The 17,822-nt window shown below is 37.3% G+C and overlaps 1 protein-coding gene across 1 annotated transcript in view; it reads left to right on the top strand.

The window, feature by feature from the left end:
* Nucleotides 1-17,822, top strand: part of Wdfy2 (WD repeat and FYVE domain containing 2) — a 152,043-nt gene that overhangs the window by 65,585 nt on the left and 68,636 nt on the right. Inside the window, exon 3 of the mRNA XM_026393698.2 lies at nt 7,628-7,701. Coding sequence (XP_026249483.2) covers nt 7,628-7,701 — 74 coding nt within the window. The remainder of the gene's footprint in view (nt 1-7,627; nt 7,702-17,822) is intronic.

Raw genomic sequence — 17,822 nt, 5'->3', positions numbered from 1 at the left:
ATTTGTTTTGTTTGTTGATTGATTGATGGTGCTGGGGATTAAAAAGGACCCAGAGCCTTGTGCTTGAGAAGCACACTCACTACCACTCCCAGCACCTCTGTAGAGAGAATTTGGGATCACTGTTGACTTGTTTTATAGTTTCCTATAAGCTAGCTATTTTTATAGATGAATGAGAAATCCAGGCTTTTCCTTATCAAATATTCTTTCAAAATATCCTCTTGGTGTACCCAGGTAGTAGTTGCTAATTGCCTATGATAATATCATCTTACAATCAGCCCACCTGGGCCCCTGCCTGAGCTTGTCAAATGGAGAGGGAACTTCCTCTGGGTGCAGTGTTAAGATTTCAGATGCAGCCATAAATGTGATTATTTGTTCTAGGCTTCTAATAGATAGAATTTCAACCACCACATTTGCATCACACTACAGAGAAAAAGCATGTGAAAAGCACAGGCGTTCCAATTTTCATGGTTGAGATCTTTTAGATTTACTTTACCAACTAGGATTGTGGCTCCTGGTGAGACAAAGAAGAGGCAGGGAGGAATCTGAGGTGCAAGCCAGGGTGGCAGGTGGTGGAGGCTGTTCTTATTCTATCAGAGGATTGGGTATCATCTGTGGGCCTTAATTACCAACTTCTCCCCTGGGTATGGAGAATAGGTAAAATCACCTTTGTTGCCAAATATGTAGTGAATAGGAGGCTGTTAGGGGTAAAAGCCTTGGGCTGGGGCATGTTGGACAATTGGAAAACCTCTGTGGGTTCTATTATTTCCAGATCAGGCAGATAAAATTTACTTGACTCCTAAGCTTTTATGTATTTGCCCCAAAAGCAAATCAGAAGACCTTTTTTCAAAGGTAGTTGCGAATGCATAGGTGCACCAAACATAGTCATGAGGTGTCATGTTTTGGCATTTGTCCGGATCTCTGCTTTGGTCTGGAGGGATGGCATCTGTCCAGTCTGAAGTTGTGATTGGGCCCCTCAGTTTTCACACAAGTGTGGCCACCTTAACCTTGAGTCTTCACCAGAGGTGAACACATCATTTTGAAACATCTGCTTCCCAGTTTTTATCAAAAGCCTGGGAGAGAGAGAATGGCTGTGGCAGATAGTGTGAATGGCCACCTAACTTCTGCGTGTTCCCACTCAAGTTAGCATTAGCTTGCTGCAGACTGCCTTTGTTCATTGCACCTCACCTCAACGGACAGGTACAGCCACATAAAATGTGTGTGTGTGTGTGTGTGTGTGTGTGTGTATTTTTTTCTTTTTTCTTTTCTATAATCTTGACTTTTTGTTTATTTCTGTTGTTTGGTTTTGTCATATCTGGTTATTTAAAGTGATTTCAAATTCTTTGTGAAATGAGGTAAGGAGTACAATAAATGAATTATAATAGTTAAGATGATTAGGTGAAACTTGAACATGATGAAGTCCATGGTTTATATTAAATTCACTCCACTCCAAGTGCACTGCTTTAGATTGGAACATTTAAAATAGCTTGTAGGTTAGAACCTGTGCCTAGGTGGGACACTGGAATTTTATTTTTATTTCTACCATTTTGCTGAGTCACTTTGGGCAAGTTCTTTATGTTGTGCTGCCTTGAGCCCAACAACAGATAAACAGTTCATTTTCTTTATTCTCAAATAACTGTTTGCACAATACTTTTCAAGGCCTGTTGTTTAATCATATATACTAGCATTATTATTAACCCAGAGTTATTCAGAAAAATTGGCTAATTCCTGAGGTTGTAGCTGGGTTGGTTTCATTTTTCCATTTGTTGGGACTGTAATGTTAAGGACAGATGACTTGAAATTGAAGATTTGAAAAATCAAGTTGATTAATATGTTCACATGCTATTATATCTGGAATGAAAATGCGTAATTTTGTACATAAATTTTAAATGTTAATTTTTCCATTATAGAGGAAAACTTTTATTTTTTTATTTCTATGTTTTTTTTTTTTTGGTTCTAATTAATTATACATGACAGTAGAATGCATTTTGACACATCATGCATACATAAATGGAATATCACTTCTCATTCTTCTGGTTGTACATGATGTAGAGTTACACCGGTCGCATAATCACATATGCACATAGGGTCGTAATGGGATGAAAACTTTTGATAATTCTGGATGTGGGAGGTGGTTCCTGTCATTGTTCAGCTCTCCCTTCCTTGCCCATCTCTTCTGCTGTGCTGATTGAGTATTTAAAGTTATAAATGTAGCAGTTCTGTTTTTATAAGGTAGTTATTATTTTGGTGACTTTTAAACATCATTAACTCAATTGAAAGTTCCATGGCAGACTGGGGAATCTGTATATGATTGGGAAATGCCTATCCTACTGTTTCAGTTTATACTTTATTTCAAATAACTCCTTGGTTCCTGGTTGTGAAGTATATTGCTGCATTTGTTAGTTTCTTTTTCATAGGGTATATTATGGAACCATTTGCAAACAATTTATATGTGTAAAATTGCATTTTTAAAACAGTGAGGTAATGATTAATTCTGTATTTACTAAAAACAAAAGATACCCAAGAAACTTGCTTTTTAATGGAAATGAAGGAAAACAGATTATCCAAGGTAAAAATATGAGATATTAGTAATCTGAGTAAGTATAGCATTTATTTAGCATACTTTCGTTTGATATTGATACGGCAGAGCATTATAAAGTGTACTGTAGTTAGATCACTTTATTGTGACTTAAAACTTGCTGGGAGAAAAAGCGACCATTACTTTTTTAAAAATTTGTTCTTATATGACAGTAGAGTGTATTTTGACATATTATACATACATGGAGTGTAACTTCCCATTCTTTTGGTTGTACATGATGTGAAGTTTCACTAGTTGTGCATTCATATATGAACACAGGAAAGTTATGTCTGATTCATTCTACTGTCTTTTCTATTCTCATTCCCACTCCCTTCCCTTCATATCCCTTTTTCTAATCCAGTGAACTTCTTTCTCCTCACTTATTCATGATGACTTTGTTGATATTACTCAGACTAGATCCAAAAAAAAGGTCAATTTTGGTAGAGTGCATAAAATGTTTGACTTAAATGAAAAATACTTTTTAATACTAGACCATCAAATTCTTCAATATAAGTATGCTTAATGAAATAAAACATGAGTAGGGTATTGCACATCTAATAAACATTGTGCTAGGACAAATAAGGCTGGATAAAATACTGTCTGTGAATCCAGCCTTTGCTTTGTTTGGGGTGTGTTACTCATTCGAGGTTCAACTGATCCCCTTATTGTGGGATCCTGACATTTAACTTCATCAAGATGCCTTTAATGCTTGAAGTTTTATTCACGGAAGAACCATTGTTTATTTAGTTTTAAAGTTCCAACCAGAACATCTCCAGAAGATTAGTGTATCCTGCCAAATAATACCTTTAGCATTGTAAAGCAGTCAGTGTGATTGAAATCCAGGACTTAATCTTCCATGAAACTTGTGTTTATTCAAGCAAAGTTCAACTGGTCAGCAAAGGACAAGAATAAATTAGTTATACAATGAAAGAATTATTGGGATAAACAATAGAAATTAGGAAACTTTTCCCCAAATAGAAATATTCTGAAAATACCTCCTGTCAACTACATTTTTTTTTTAAAGTAAGGGTAATGGCTTTTTCTTATGCCAATTGTGGGATAACAATATTAGAAACACAAGTCACTTTTTCTCCAATCCATTTAATTATTGACTTGTTGATGTTAGTCTCTTGAGTCTTTTATGTCTAGGGCTCTTGTCTCTTGAGGATTTTCCTCCTTCAAATTATGTGAGCATTAATATAATCACCTTTACTGGGGCTTCTCTTTGTTTTAGAGTTCCCTAAACTGAATGCATGGCTTTCATTTCATTTCATTACAAAGACTTCATTTTAAAACTTACTCAAATGTTACCAAAGTGTTTAAAGGTGAGACTATGATAGGCCATGAAAGTCTAAAGTCCTGATACTAATAAAAGAGAATAAGAGGTCCCAGTACACATAGACCTGTACACATTGCTTTCTTTCTTTCTTTTTAAAATATTTTTAGTTTTAGACGGACACAATACCTTTATTTATTTTTATATGATTCTGAGGACCAAATCCAGTGCCTCACCCATGGCAAGAGCTGTACTACTGAGCTACAACCCTAGCCCTTTCTGTTTTTTTTATACCTTTTGTTATCTTGCTTCCTAAAATTTTGCCAGACACTCCCTTTGGTTATTTCAGACCCAAACAGAAAAGGTCGATGGCAAATATTTTTCAGAGGTGTGGAAAATTAATTCTATACTGTTTTCTTGAGAAATTGTGACCATTTCCACCCCTACTACATTTTTTATAAAACTGTTGGGGGAAAGTAGGAAGCAAAACCAGTGGCAAGTCCTTGAATTTCAGTTATTTGGTTAATGCAGGAGAAGTGGGGCCATCTGCATATGACATGGTATACCTGGGAGGCGTCAACAGATGGGATCACCCCATAGAGCTTACTGGGTATGCTTATCCTCACTGGGAAAGTTAAAAATGCCATGGAAGGAATGAGTATATCTTCAGGATTGTGTCATGTTGTATTTATGTCATCTAGAGCTCAGGGTTGTGATTTAGATTGAGGAAGTCAGCAGAGGGACACTGTGTTATAATTTTACAGTTATGATCAGCCACTTCACTCTTTGGAGAAGGCATTTTTAAAGTGAGCAAATAGAACAGTTGCCCAGCCAGTTCATCTCTAAGTTGCACTTTAGCCATGAGATTAGTTATTTCTTTATTGCCTTATGAATTAATAGTTTTATAGCATTTGAAGCAGACTTTTGTGAAGTGTCACATGTTTGCAAACTATAACAACTATTATACCTAAATCATATTTTATTTGTTTCCACCTTATTCTTCCTGCCCAAAGTTCCCTTTCCCATTTGACCATTACTACTTTTACTCTGTCTCATTATCCTTTCCCAGTTTTGTCCCTTTGATGTTTGTCTTTCATGGCTAGGAGTTTTATAAAGCACTAGCCTTTACGAAAGAGATGGATTTTTTGTGGTAATCTCTGTACTCCTCTCACCCCCAAATAAAAGATTTACTGTAGTTAACAAATTTAGGTGTCAGAATTCTTTTGAGACCATTTGTTGCCTCTCTGGCCCTGCCCGGGCTTATGGGTATACAACTCAAGGTTTGTTCCTGTGGTAATATCTCAGTTGAGAAATCATTGAGGAGCATCAGGCTCAGATACCCAAAGCCTTTCCTTTTTTTTTTTCCCTCTCTCTCTCCCCCACTTTCTTCCCTCCCCTCCCCTCTCTCACTCTCTCTTTCTTCCCTCTACCCCAGGTTTGCCTAATGTTTCCCCATAATACTTCTTTGAAGGATGGCTGTGCCTTAGGGCATCTGGCAGCTAATGCTTTCAGCTCTGAAACATCTTAGGTTCAGGCACATGAGTTATAGAATTTCGGTTAAGATTTCTTTATAATTGCATTTACAAACAACAGGGCTTTTGAATTCTGGTAGTATTTCTTCCTATACATAAAGTGATTTGAACTAAGAAGATGAAATTGAGTCGTACAGTTCTTACATGTAGTTGGTATCACAGTCTAAATTTCTTGATGGCAACAGGTATACCTTATGTATCATTGTATCACATGCCTGGAACATAGTGAGCATTCTAAATTTTTGTTGAGTAACAAATGGGAGAATAACAGGAATAAAGAAATGGCAATATAAATTTAAGAATAGCTTATGCAGTGTTGTAAAAACTTCTTTTAAATGATGTTTAGGAATCAGTGGAATGCCTAACTGTGGCATGACCATACATGACCATACAGAGAACATACTTATAGATGGTCAGTTGGGCAGCTAAATGATAAGGTTTGTTCCTGTGGTAGTATCTCAGTTGAGAAATCATTGATAAATGATAAGGGTGTTCTTGGCTAGCATGCCGCTCCTTGGGGCTACAGTCAGGTTTTCTTCATATGCTCATGCTTAAATCATAATAAATAATTAGATATTTAAAATTAATTTTAATAAGAACAGCAAAGTGACAAGATTAAAAACAGTGTTAAAGAAAAATCTTTTGAAAAAAAGTACGAGGCTTAGTTTTACTACATATTTTTTATGTGTGTGCATAATTCATATAACTGTATTAACAATATATTTTTTCTTGTTTTTTTTCCCAGCTAACATGGTAATTTTCCATGCAATCAATATATTTTAATTCTGCACACATGTGAGATTATGCAACCTGGCATCTTAGCATTTGTGTAGAAATTTTGCCAAATTATTTATATAGGCCAAGGGTGAATAAGACTGAATTTCTTAGGTTAGTACATTAAATATCATCTGGTTGCTTTTTTTTGGCAGTATACTTTTGGGAATCTGGTTTTATTTTGTGGCTAAACAGAAAGAAGATAGTCCATACTAGTGGGAGTTTTAGGGAATTTTTTTTTTAAATGTATGTTTCTGTTTTCTGAGTATGTCATGATTGAAATTAGAAAAATGTAAATTATTTATGCAGCTGAGGAGATTCTTTATGTTGTTGATTTGTTCAGAGCCCTTTTATAGAAAAAAATGTTACTAAGTGATGTGTTTACTAGGTGAAGTGAGTCTTTCAACAGAACTTGAAGTTCTTTTATAGTTAGATATTTCTAGATGGATGTTTGAAAATGGCACTGTGTATTTGAATTATGTCTTTGAACCTTCTCCAACTTTTTTTTTCTGTGTGACCTGGATGAGACATCTAATCATACCTGAAAAAGTAGAGATAAAAAAATTTGGTGTTGTGATTGTGATTATATTGATAAGTTCATATTCCATAGGGCTACTGTGAATAGAGGGAGCATTTAAAAATTGTGTTGGGCTCTTTTGAACAACTTTTTCAGTGTGTGGTAAATTGTTAAGAATCCCCCATTCTTAGGAGGAAGTGTAGATAAAGACGACAGGGACCTAGAAGCTATGTAGTATGTCCTTATTGATTACAGGTTTCTTCTGAGCATAGGACTTAGTAGACATAGGCATTTGGCCTTGTGGATCAAGGAGTCCCAGCCCAGGACTGGGTGTGCTGACTCATCTGGTGTTTTTCCTGCAGTGCCTAGCCCTGTGTTGATTGGGTAGTTTTTTTTAGCTTGAGAAAGATCTGTCATCATTTTCAACTAGCAGCTTCCACCAAACCTCCTGATTCCAAAGAGTAGAAGACTTGTTAGTTCCCTTGCCCTATATCATTGATAAATCAAATATAGATTTATATGTGTATATATGTGTGGGCATGGAGGGCTGGGAGTAAGATCTTTCTAATTCAGAAAGAGTGGGTTATTTCTATTGAAGATGGGGTTTGAGTGGAAGAGAGAGAGCCGTGATTGAAGGCTTACACAGCACAAAGTATTGTTAATCTAGTGGAGCAAATTTAGACTGAATACTGACAGTGCAAGCAGAGACCAGGCCCTTGGGGTCTTGTCCAGTTTGAGAATGTCTTACTTGCTATAATCATTAAAAGGACAACTTAAAAAACTAGGGATTGGTTGTAAAATTACTGTATAGTTTTAGTGAGTGGGAGTTAAATGAATTGTTTCAGAAAATAGTGGGAAAAAAATAGCCACACATCCTTAGCTAGAGTTAGGCATTCCTGAATCAATGAGAATCGTCATTTTGTTAATTTCATCAACATGTTCATTTCTTTCAGCTCCATGTTCATGCATGTCTTTTAACCCGGAAACCAGAAGACTGTCCATAGGTCTAGACAATGGTACAATCTCAGTAAGTACACATAAATAAGATTTCCAGTTGAAATACTTCCCTTCCTGTGGAGTATGTATTTTTGTATTGTGATGAGAATTATTTCTTAGTTTTTTCAAATTAACAGAATCATTTTCTTGCTAAGTAAAGTGGAAATTACAGTGAAGCATGTTATGGTGAAGGAAGTGATTCTACATAGGGAGAGCTGTCATCAGTCTACTGATATGCTGACGAAGCTCAGCGTGACCTACCACACGTACAGTAGCCAGGCTAGGGACTTTCAGAGGCAGATGAGTGAGCTGCTTGAGTCTGCCTTACTAAGAGCAAGCTGAGATACTGAACTTTGATCAGATGATTAAACATGGTGTTAACTTTCCCACACAAGCAACAGAACCCAAGAGAAATGCCTTTTTTTTTTTTAAACATCTGCATGTCTGATCTTGTCTTTGATACTCTGTGTTCTCCTCCTTCTACTTTCTGATTTCCCAGCTCCCTCTAGCACGTGAATAGAATTCTGTAAATTTGTATGAATTTGTCAGGAAAGTGCAGAATCTAGGTTTTAGTCTGTAGGATAGATCCAGATTAAATATTAGACCCTTTGATTGTAGATCTTGAGGGAATTGAAGTGATTAGAGATTGGAATTTCAAGTTATATCTACCTTCTTAATCTGACATACTGAGTTTCAAGTAGTAAAAATTCTGCTCTGTACATTCTCTATTTGATTAGCATTGCTTTTAGTCCTAGGCAGGAGAGGCTGTGCTTTGGGACTTGTGAATGAGAACGCACTACTCTGGCCACACGTGCCCCCAGCATGAAGGGCCTGAGGGCCTGAGGGGTTGGACCAGCCTGAGCCTCACTCCCTCTCTCCCTGCATCCTCTGTGCACTGGGACTGTGGAATTTCTTGCCCTCAAATAGCTCAGAGCTCCTTCCAACATCTTCCTGGGCCTTTTCCCTGGGTTGGTCCTTAGGAAGGTAAAACCAGTGAGTATATCCTTAGTTCTGAGGAGTGCCTAAAGGGGAGCAGTTTGAGGTCAGTAGGATGTTCACACGTGTCTGTAGGGCCCCTCAAGATGTTGACAGAACTGGGGAAAGGGAAGAGCAGGGGGCAGGCTGGCCACAGAGACGTAGAACTTCAAAGAATCCAAGAACCTGTATTGTCAGGTAATTGAAGGTCTGTTTGTCAGTGTTAGAGATGAGGCCACATGTTATTTAATGGTCTAACTTAATAGCCCTCTAATTTTTCTTTTTTGGCACTGGGGATTGAACCCAGGCCTCACAAATCCTTAGGCAAGTGCTTGGCCAGTGAGCTATTTTCCCAGCCCTTTTTGTTTTTTATTTTGAGGGTCTTGTTAAATTGTCTAGGCTATATCTGAACCAATGATCTTCCTACCTCAACCTCCCAAGTAACTGAGATGACAGTGTTCGCCACTGTGCATGGCTTAGACATATGAAATATGGGCTTCCAGTTGTAGTCTTAATCCTAGTCCCTATCAGTGTTAAAGATAGGCCTGAAATTTTCTGACCTTTGGTCAAAACATTTGTGGAGTGGCCTTTATGGAAATATTGAACAATATTGTATATAGGAGCCTATTGGCAAATATTTATGGAATTTCCATAATATCCAATGCATTTGGTAGGTCGAATTTCCATATGCATTTGGTAGTTAAGGGAAGATATAATATCTACCTTTATATACTTTAAGAAGAGCCATTTTTAAAAGGAGGGATGTGTTATTTATAGGATAAATTCATTTTTAAAAGATTAGAGGAGACTGGGCATGGTGACATTTGTCTGTAATCTCAGTAATTTGGGAGGCTGAGACAGGAGGATTGCAAGTTGGAGGCCATCCCAGGCAACTTTGCAACCTGGGCAACACTGTCTCAAAATAAAAACTTTAAAAAGGACTGAGGATGTAGCTCAGTGATAGAGTACTTGCCTAGCATATGTGAAGGTCTGGGTCTAATCCTCAGTACCACAAAACAACAATAGATAAATAAATAAAATTAAAGGGATTGGATTGTTCAGTTTACTAAAGTATTCTTTACAAAGGAAATCTGAAAAGATGAGCTGAGATTCATGAATTACCTAATAGTTCATAGAATCATGTGTATAACATTCATTGTCCCTGAAAAGACTTAGATGCATATTTCATATGGGTGGTTCTCTGTACTTTTGAAATATTGGTGATTAGTGGGAGCTGATAAATGAAGGCAAGATAGGAAACCAGAGCAAGTGATGGAGAGTTCTAGCTGTTTATTGTTTAGAAGAGGAGAAACCATCTTAGCCATTATTCCTTTTAGTAAATGAAACTGCCAGAGAGCTGGAGCGTCTGTTAGGTACAGGGACTTGGTCATTTCCCTGCCTGTCAGAACAGTCGAGATACTAAACCTCACTGTACTTTGATCTTTCAAAAAGGAATTGTAAAGAGCTCTGAGTTAAGGGAAGATACATTGAGAGAACAGCATGTTTAACATTCAAGATTCTCATTGATCACTATAATAACACGTTCTTTGCTGAAAATAGACTTTCAGCTGTTAATAGTTTACTTTCTAGACATGAGAAATCCTGTTTCAGAGACTATACATTCTGTTTCCTGAATATAGCAAATTTGAAGAAGAAATACTGGTTAAATCTTTTAAATAAAGAAAAGACACAACCGGAAAGTAAATCCATGTTTCACTTTATTTTGCTAAATACAAAACATATTGTGAAACCTTTGAATGACAATTCAAATTAGGTTACTGAGTAATGAATTACAGATGAAGTAGAGAAACAAATTCGCCTATTCTTTAAAAAGATCTTGGCCACAGGGAAGGAGAGGATGAGCCCTGGAACTAGTCTGGAGAAGAGACAAATAGCAAGAGAGTACACAAGAATTTAGAGAATTAGCTATGGGCAAGAATGAGGGCAATTTTGAAATAGAAGGGAAAGAGACAAACATTCAGTTTTTACATGTAGAAGAATACCTTTGCCCCCATGAAGCAGCGGATGAGATCACCTACAGAGAAGAGCTTAAAAATAAAGAGTCTATTTTCATACCTATATCTTTTGCTTTTTCTGATTATACCGCTCAGAATTCTCTTCTTGGTCTGCAAAGTCCTTGTTATCTTCTGAGGCCTCATTCAACTGGTATTTTTCCTATTTTATTTTAGGCATATGATTCCTATACCCTACTGATTAAAATTAATCACATATATTATTCAATAGGTTAGCTATTTGATTGCTTATTTAATTTCTGCTTTGAAATGTTTTCAAGTCTGTCTCTTCTATTAAAGTGTTGAATGTTAAGGATTTGGCCAGTCTTTTTATTAGTGTGTGTGTGTGTGTGTGTGTGTGTGTGGTGCTGGGGATTGAACGCAGGGCCTTATGCATGCGAGGCAAGCACTCTACCAGCTGAGCTATATCGCCAGTCCATTAATCTCTTCTTTAGCAGATCTTAGTGTGATTCCTTATATGAATTAGGGACTCAATGAATAATTTGTCTCAAATAAATTTACTGACTAGAGTACAAACTCTATTATGATTTATATAGTTAGTTGTAACAAGCACCTGCTTAAATTCCAAGATAGTAAATTATTATAATTCTATTACTACATAAAGTATTTTTCAAATGGAAAAGTTGTACCAATAGTTTAATTCATCTTGAGTTTTCAGAAATGTCTTGTATCCATGTTGAAAGCACTCATATTATGCTACTATTCATGCCTAAGCAGGACTTTAAAATTTTCACTCATTTTGCCTCATGTCTTCTAGCCAACCAACAATATCTAAATATCAATGGTGTACAAAAGGTGAAGCTCAGTTCTAACATAGTGTGGCTCTTGGATTTATGATACAGTGGAGGAAACCTTAAAAATGAAGTATGAATAAATAACCGTAAACAAACAACAGTGCACTAATACTGAGCATGATGTTGGCAGCATAGTAAGGTAAGAGGAGAGAGGAAATGGAGGTCGGGGATAGCTCTCTGGAGACTGGATGTGAGCTGGATTTAGAAGAAGGGCTATGATTTGATTAGCTAAAGAGAGGAAGGTAAGGTATTTCAGGCAAAATTGCTGACATGGGAGAAAAAACATGGAGGTAAAAAGGGCAAGGAATGCTTGGAGAGAAGCCAACCCATGTGGAAATAGGATTCGTGGAATATTGTGAAAGCCTTGACTCAGGATGAGTGGATAGCATTGTGTAAGGAACGAGACCCCTAACGTGGTTCCTAATGTGGAAGAGTCTCTCTGCTCCACCCCAAGACTTTCTGCTATATTTAGAGGGGATAATTAACTGGAAAAGAAATGTCAACATAGAAATAAAGAATTTCTGTTATCTTCAGAGCTGTTCTTATCACCTGAGACCAGGATTTTAAACTCAAGATGTTCTATTATATTCGGAAAGCTCAAGATATTACAATAGTTATAATAATCCTAATACCCAGTAGTTCCCTCTTATACACAGTTTCACTTCCTAAGGTTTCAATTACCTGTGACTTACTGTGGTCCAAAAATATAAAATAGAAATTTCATAAGTTTTAAATAACTTTTGTTTTTTGAGGTACTGGGGCTCAAAATTTAATTTTCATCAATCCTACTGGATAGTCATAGTGATGTTTATATGTTCATCTTTATGAATAAATGTTTTCTTCTCCATCATATGGAGCCAAAATTTTATTAATATCTTGCCAGAATAAATTTATAGTCATTGAAGAGTTTGTGAACACATCCTTGAAATAATAAAATTTCTCCCTTCCCTTATGTGTGTGTTAGGTGAAGCTTGAGATGAGTAGAAAAGATTCATCTATGTAATAGTTAACATTCAGAACAGAGATTATTGTATAAAAATAAATGTTATTGATCAAGTGTGGATTTGTTGTTGTTTTGATCACTCCTATGATTTTTATACTCATAAAATATATATTACTGTTAGTTCACATAGGTTTATCCAAGGGAATGAGAGCTAAACGTTTCTTGAACATTTACCATGGGGCATTCTGGGTTGCCTCATTCCAGCTTCACAGTCGTCCTGTGATGTAGGTGGGGTGTGTCTCAGAGAAGGAAACTGAGGCCTGGAGAGTTTATAGGGCTTCACCAGCCTATTAGCTAAAATAAACAGCCAGCGGACATGGGAACTCTGTGTGTCTTGAAGCCTAGATATGCTCCTCAATTTAGGGGTCTCTTTTCTTCTTAGAATGGACTACTGTGTCTGCTTCAGTTTGGGGTCCTCAGGGGACCTCTATAGATGCTTTGTTAACATATCAGCTAAATGGAGAAAAGACATTTCAACTCATCTTCAGGGTGTGTAAAACAAAATTAAGCATTATGCCAGCAGAATTTTACTATATATGCTCAACATATGACACAGTATGAACAGATCCTGGTTTAAATGACTGGTTTTGACATATAGGAGAATTTGCCATCCATTTTCTGCTTCTTGAAATTCATACTCAGAGATACATTAAGCAGTCATGTAGGACTGGAGGTAGAGCATTTGCCTAGCATATGAAAGATCCTGGCTTTCATCCCTAGGACCACAAATAAATAAATAGAGAGAGAGACCTAAGTAGAAATATAATGTGTTCAGGACAGTTTGTGAGACCCTAAAATATGCTATTAATAAGCCATCACCTCTTGGGCTGGGTTTGTAGCTCAGTGGTAGAGCGCTTGCCTCTCATGTGGGGGGTACTGGGTTCGATTCTCAGCACCACATGTAAATAAATAAATTAAATAAAGGTCCATCAACAACTAAAAAAAAATTTAAAAAAGTAAGCCATCGCCTCTTTTTCTTTGAAGACTAGAAATCTGATGAACTTTTGGCATTATTGAGGGAATATATCTTCTCACATTTATTATCATTTAGAGGTGCATGTTTTGCTGATTAAATGAACACCTTAATAAGAGTATCACTCTCTTTTCATGTATTTCACCACAGTGGTATTCTTAGATGAAATGGTCTGAAATTGTGTTATGGGGAACTCAAAATGGTCTATCTTGTCAGAGTCTCATAGGCAGGGAGTCGTATCACAGATGACAGAAGGTACTCACTCAGGCAGAGAGTCTCTTGACGTAACCGCGAAGCAAAAGTGCCCCCACTCTAGCAGTTTCAAGTGAAAGGGATATAGTTTCTCTGAGAGTTTTTCAAATAAAAAGGAGAAATTACCTCTTTGAAAACACAATATTTAACATCGTCTAGAAGGAAATTCAAGCATCTTCAGAGATGTTCTTATCACCTGGGACCAGGACTTTAAACTCAAGAGTGTTTTATTATATTCAGAAAGTTCGAGATATTACAATATTTATAACAATCCTAATACCCTGTAGTCTCTTCTTATCCAGTTTCACTTCCTAAGGTTTCAATTACCTATGATTTACTGTGGTCCAAAAATATAAAATAGAAATTCCATAAATAAACAATTCATAAGTTTTAAATAATTTTTTTTTTTTTGCAGTACTGGGGCTCAAAACCAGGGCCTTGCATATGCCAAGCAAGAGCTCTACACTGAGTTAAACCCCTCAGCCATTGAATAACTTTTATTATAGTAAGATTGTTAAAATTGTTTTGTTATTAATTATTGTTGTTAATCTCTTCCTGTGCCTACTTATAAGCTATACTTTATCCTAGATATGTATGTATAGGAATGAACATAGTATACAAGGTTCAGTACAGTCTTCTGTTAAAGGCACCTACTGGGGTCTTGGAAAGTTCCTCCTCTAGATAGGAAGGACTACTGCATTTTCACAGAAGCAAGATGTCATTACCGGTTGCCGCATATCAGTACCTGGTAAATTAGTTTTCTAGGGTTGCTATAACAAAGTACCACACACTGGGTGGCTTCAATAACAGAATTTATTTCTCACAGTTCTAGAGTCTAAAAGTCTGAAATCAAGATTTGGACAGACCATGCATATACGGAAGCCCATAAGGGAGATTCCTCGCTTGCTTTTTTCCCAGTTCTGATAGTTGCTGGCAGTACTTGGTGTTCCTTGACTTGTAGTTGCTTCAGTTCAGTCTTCATGTGCATCTTTACATTGCCTTCCCTCTGTGTTTACGTGGCTTTCTTATGAGGACACTAGTTGTTGGATTTAGGGCCCCCTAATTCAACATGACCTCATCTTAACTTGCTGTACCCATCTTCAAAATTTTTCCAAGTAAGGTCATATTCTCAGATTCCAAGTGGATATGAATATTGGATTTATCCAGTTGACATTTATAAGTTCTCATCATGTTTGGTCAATGCAGCATTTAGCCCACTATTTGCTATTTCTTTCTGAAATAGTCCCTTTTTGTTAAGTCATCATCATGTTTGACTTCCCGATAGCATTTAACACTATTCATTGTTTCTGAAATAGTTCCTTTTTAAATGTCCATGATAATCCTTTTCCTGATTTTCTTCCTGTTTTCTGTTTCTATCACAGAATGTTCTTTAACCAGCTTTGGTTCAGTGTTGAAGTTTCTCCACATTTGCTCTTCGACCCTTGCTTCTTTTCTCTGTAGGCAGTCTCATCCATGTCATGGTTTAACTTGCTACATATATGACAATAAATTTTTTTTTTAAAGAGAGAGAGATTTTTTTAATATTTATTTTTTTTTAGTTCTTGGCAGACACAACATCTTTGTTGGTATGTGGTGCTGAGGATCGAACCCGGGCTGCACGCGCATGCCAGGTGAGCGCGCTACCGCTTGAGCCACATCCCCAGCCCAATAAAATTTTTTTTATCTCTATTTAGACCTTTTCTCTGAGGTTCTAACTTTCTTATTTTTTTTTCTAACTTTCTTTTTAATATTTTTTATTGAATGTCTTCAAGGGACCTCAAAATAAGTCCAAAATCAGACTCATATTCCTCCCCACTACCTAGTCGTTCCCAGTGTTCCTGCTTTGGTAACTGGAATCACTGTCTGTCCTGTTGTACAAGCCAAGGATCTTTGGAGTCATCTTTCCTCCTCAGTTGTGTCTAGTTCATCACTTACTGATTTTTAACTCTTAAGTACCTCTCAGCTTCTATCCCTTCCTCTTCGTCCTCCTCCTTCTCCCTGCTTTCCATCACAATCACCCCCATTATTTTGCTCCATAATCTCTTCCTTGGATTCCTCAGTTGCTCCCCTCACTTATCAATTCACATGCATCCTTCCCCCTCCAGTCTGCTTTCTGTATTGGAATTAGAAGGATCGTTTCAAAATACAAATTTTACCTTGTCATGTCCCCTGGGAAAACCTGTATAGTGGCTTCTCACTTGCTGTTAGTACACAGGCCAAAATTCTCTGGCCCTGCCCACCTTGCAGCCTTGTTCTGGACAGTGCCTTTTCTCTTGGAATTTTACCTTATCAGCTCTTTCCATCCCTTCTATTCAACATGAGCCTTCTTTTCACAGGGCCTTTAGCATTGCTGCTAAAGCAATTTGCAGCTTTGCAAATTATGTGGCCTGTGCCTTGGATATGCTTCTGTCTTTTCTTTGCCGACTTAACTCTTAGTCTTCATATCTCAATTTATTTTCTATTTCCTTGGGGAAGTCTTCTCTGATCTTCCAGCAACTTAGTCCCTGGATTAAAAGTGTTCTTAGCTGAATGCTGCTTCTTTGTAGCATTGTCATAGTGCCATTTGTGGTCATTGGGGCAGTTATTTGACTCATGCATATATTGAGGATAAGCTCCACAAGGCAGGGACTACTTCTGCTTGACTTGCTATTACATGTCTGGTGCCAGTACAGTGTCCATGCATTTTATGTTTTCTGTAAACATTTATAGATTGAATTAATGAGTGAGTGAGTGAGTAAGTGAATAATTCAGTAGTAAGATGATAGCTGATAGAGGTTAGGAGCACAATTTCTGGGATCAGACTGCCTGAGTTAAATCACAGCACTCTCCCTCTGAAACTGACACACTGGGCAATTTGTTATACTGTGTCTCAGTCTCTTTACCTATACAGTGGGAATAATAATCATATCCATTTTATAGAGTTGTTTTTAGGATTATTGGACATAATACATGTAAAGCTTCTAGAACAACCTGTATGTGTCATTGCTGCATAAATATTAGCTCTTGTCAATGTCACCAGCAGCAGTAATCTCTGTTAATTGTATCCAGGAAGCCTCAAAATATATGTCATGGATTTAGTAGGCAAGTTCCAAGGGGAAGAAACATTTTAGTGGTGGCATATTCCATAGGATGATTCACCTTATTTCTGTTTTTCTCAGTCTTTGCTACCTCATCACAGTAATTGTCATGTAATTTGCAAAACATGGGCTGTAAAAACATTTGTATTTTTCTGCAGAAGAGTTTCTTATCCAACTGTTGCTGTTGTTGTTGTTTTAATCATCACCTTCGGGAAGAGGGATGGGCTTGGAAAGAAATACAGATTACTAAAGATATTCTGAATGGACAATTGAAGAAGATGTGGCACATTTCTAATCACAGTGATTCCCTTGTTCTAGTGGGCTGAGAGAATAGAAGGGGGAAAGCTTACCAGCCATCAAGGATTATATTTCTGTTGCTTTAGGAATCTGTATTTGATAGGCTAATACCTGGAGAGCTCTGTGGTCCTACATTTATTTTCCAATAATAGGAACCAAAGTCTTTTAATTATTTCTGTCCAAATATTTAAGAACATCTCTGTATTTGCAAATATTTTGTTAGCTAATTTTTATGCTGATATAATACCTTCCACAAACTAGAGCCAGGCCTTGGTTCTCATGTCACTGTCATTTAGATTATAGGGCTCAGAACCCAGATGGGCTGGTGTGGCATTTCCAAGTTAATCACCTTCAGAGGCATTCCTCTCAGGACAGCCTTGACAACAGCTCTCCCAAGAGCCATCTGACATTTATTCTTTTGCTGTGAAGTCTGAGAACCCACTAGAGCCAGAACATGTAAAGTAAGCAGTTGTCTTTGGTAGCCCCTGTGGTTGCTGAGTTGCCATCGCTTGGCATTGGGATCTGAGACAATGTTGGAAAATTCTTGTCCCCTGGCCAGCTAAGAAGCTTATGTTAGCAGAGAGGGGATGGTAGTAGGTCTGCATTGGTCCCTAGGACTCAGTGCTGGCCCTGTGTGTCTTTGATTGCACTCTGATGCTGCAGTGACCCCGGGTGGTGGTAACCAGAGTACTTCTCTTTTCTAAGGTACCTGTCCCTCCCTGTTTGTGTCCTTCTCCCCCTGTGCTGC

The sequence above is a fragment of the Urocitellus parryii genome, chromosome 2 (genome assembly GCF_045843805.1).
Source record: "Urocitellus parryii isolate mUroPar1 chromosome 2, mUroPar1.hap1, whole genome shotgun sequence".
Classification (NCBI taxonomy): Eukaryota; Metazoa; Chordata; class Mammalia; order Rodentia; family Sciuridae; genus Urocitellus; species Urocitellus parryii.
This window is presented reverse-complemented; position numbering and strand designations above follow the sequence as displayed.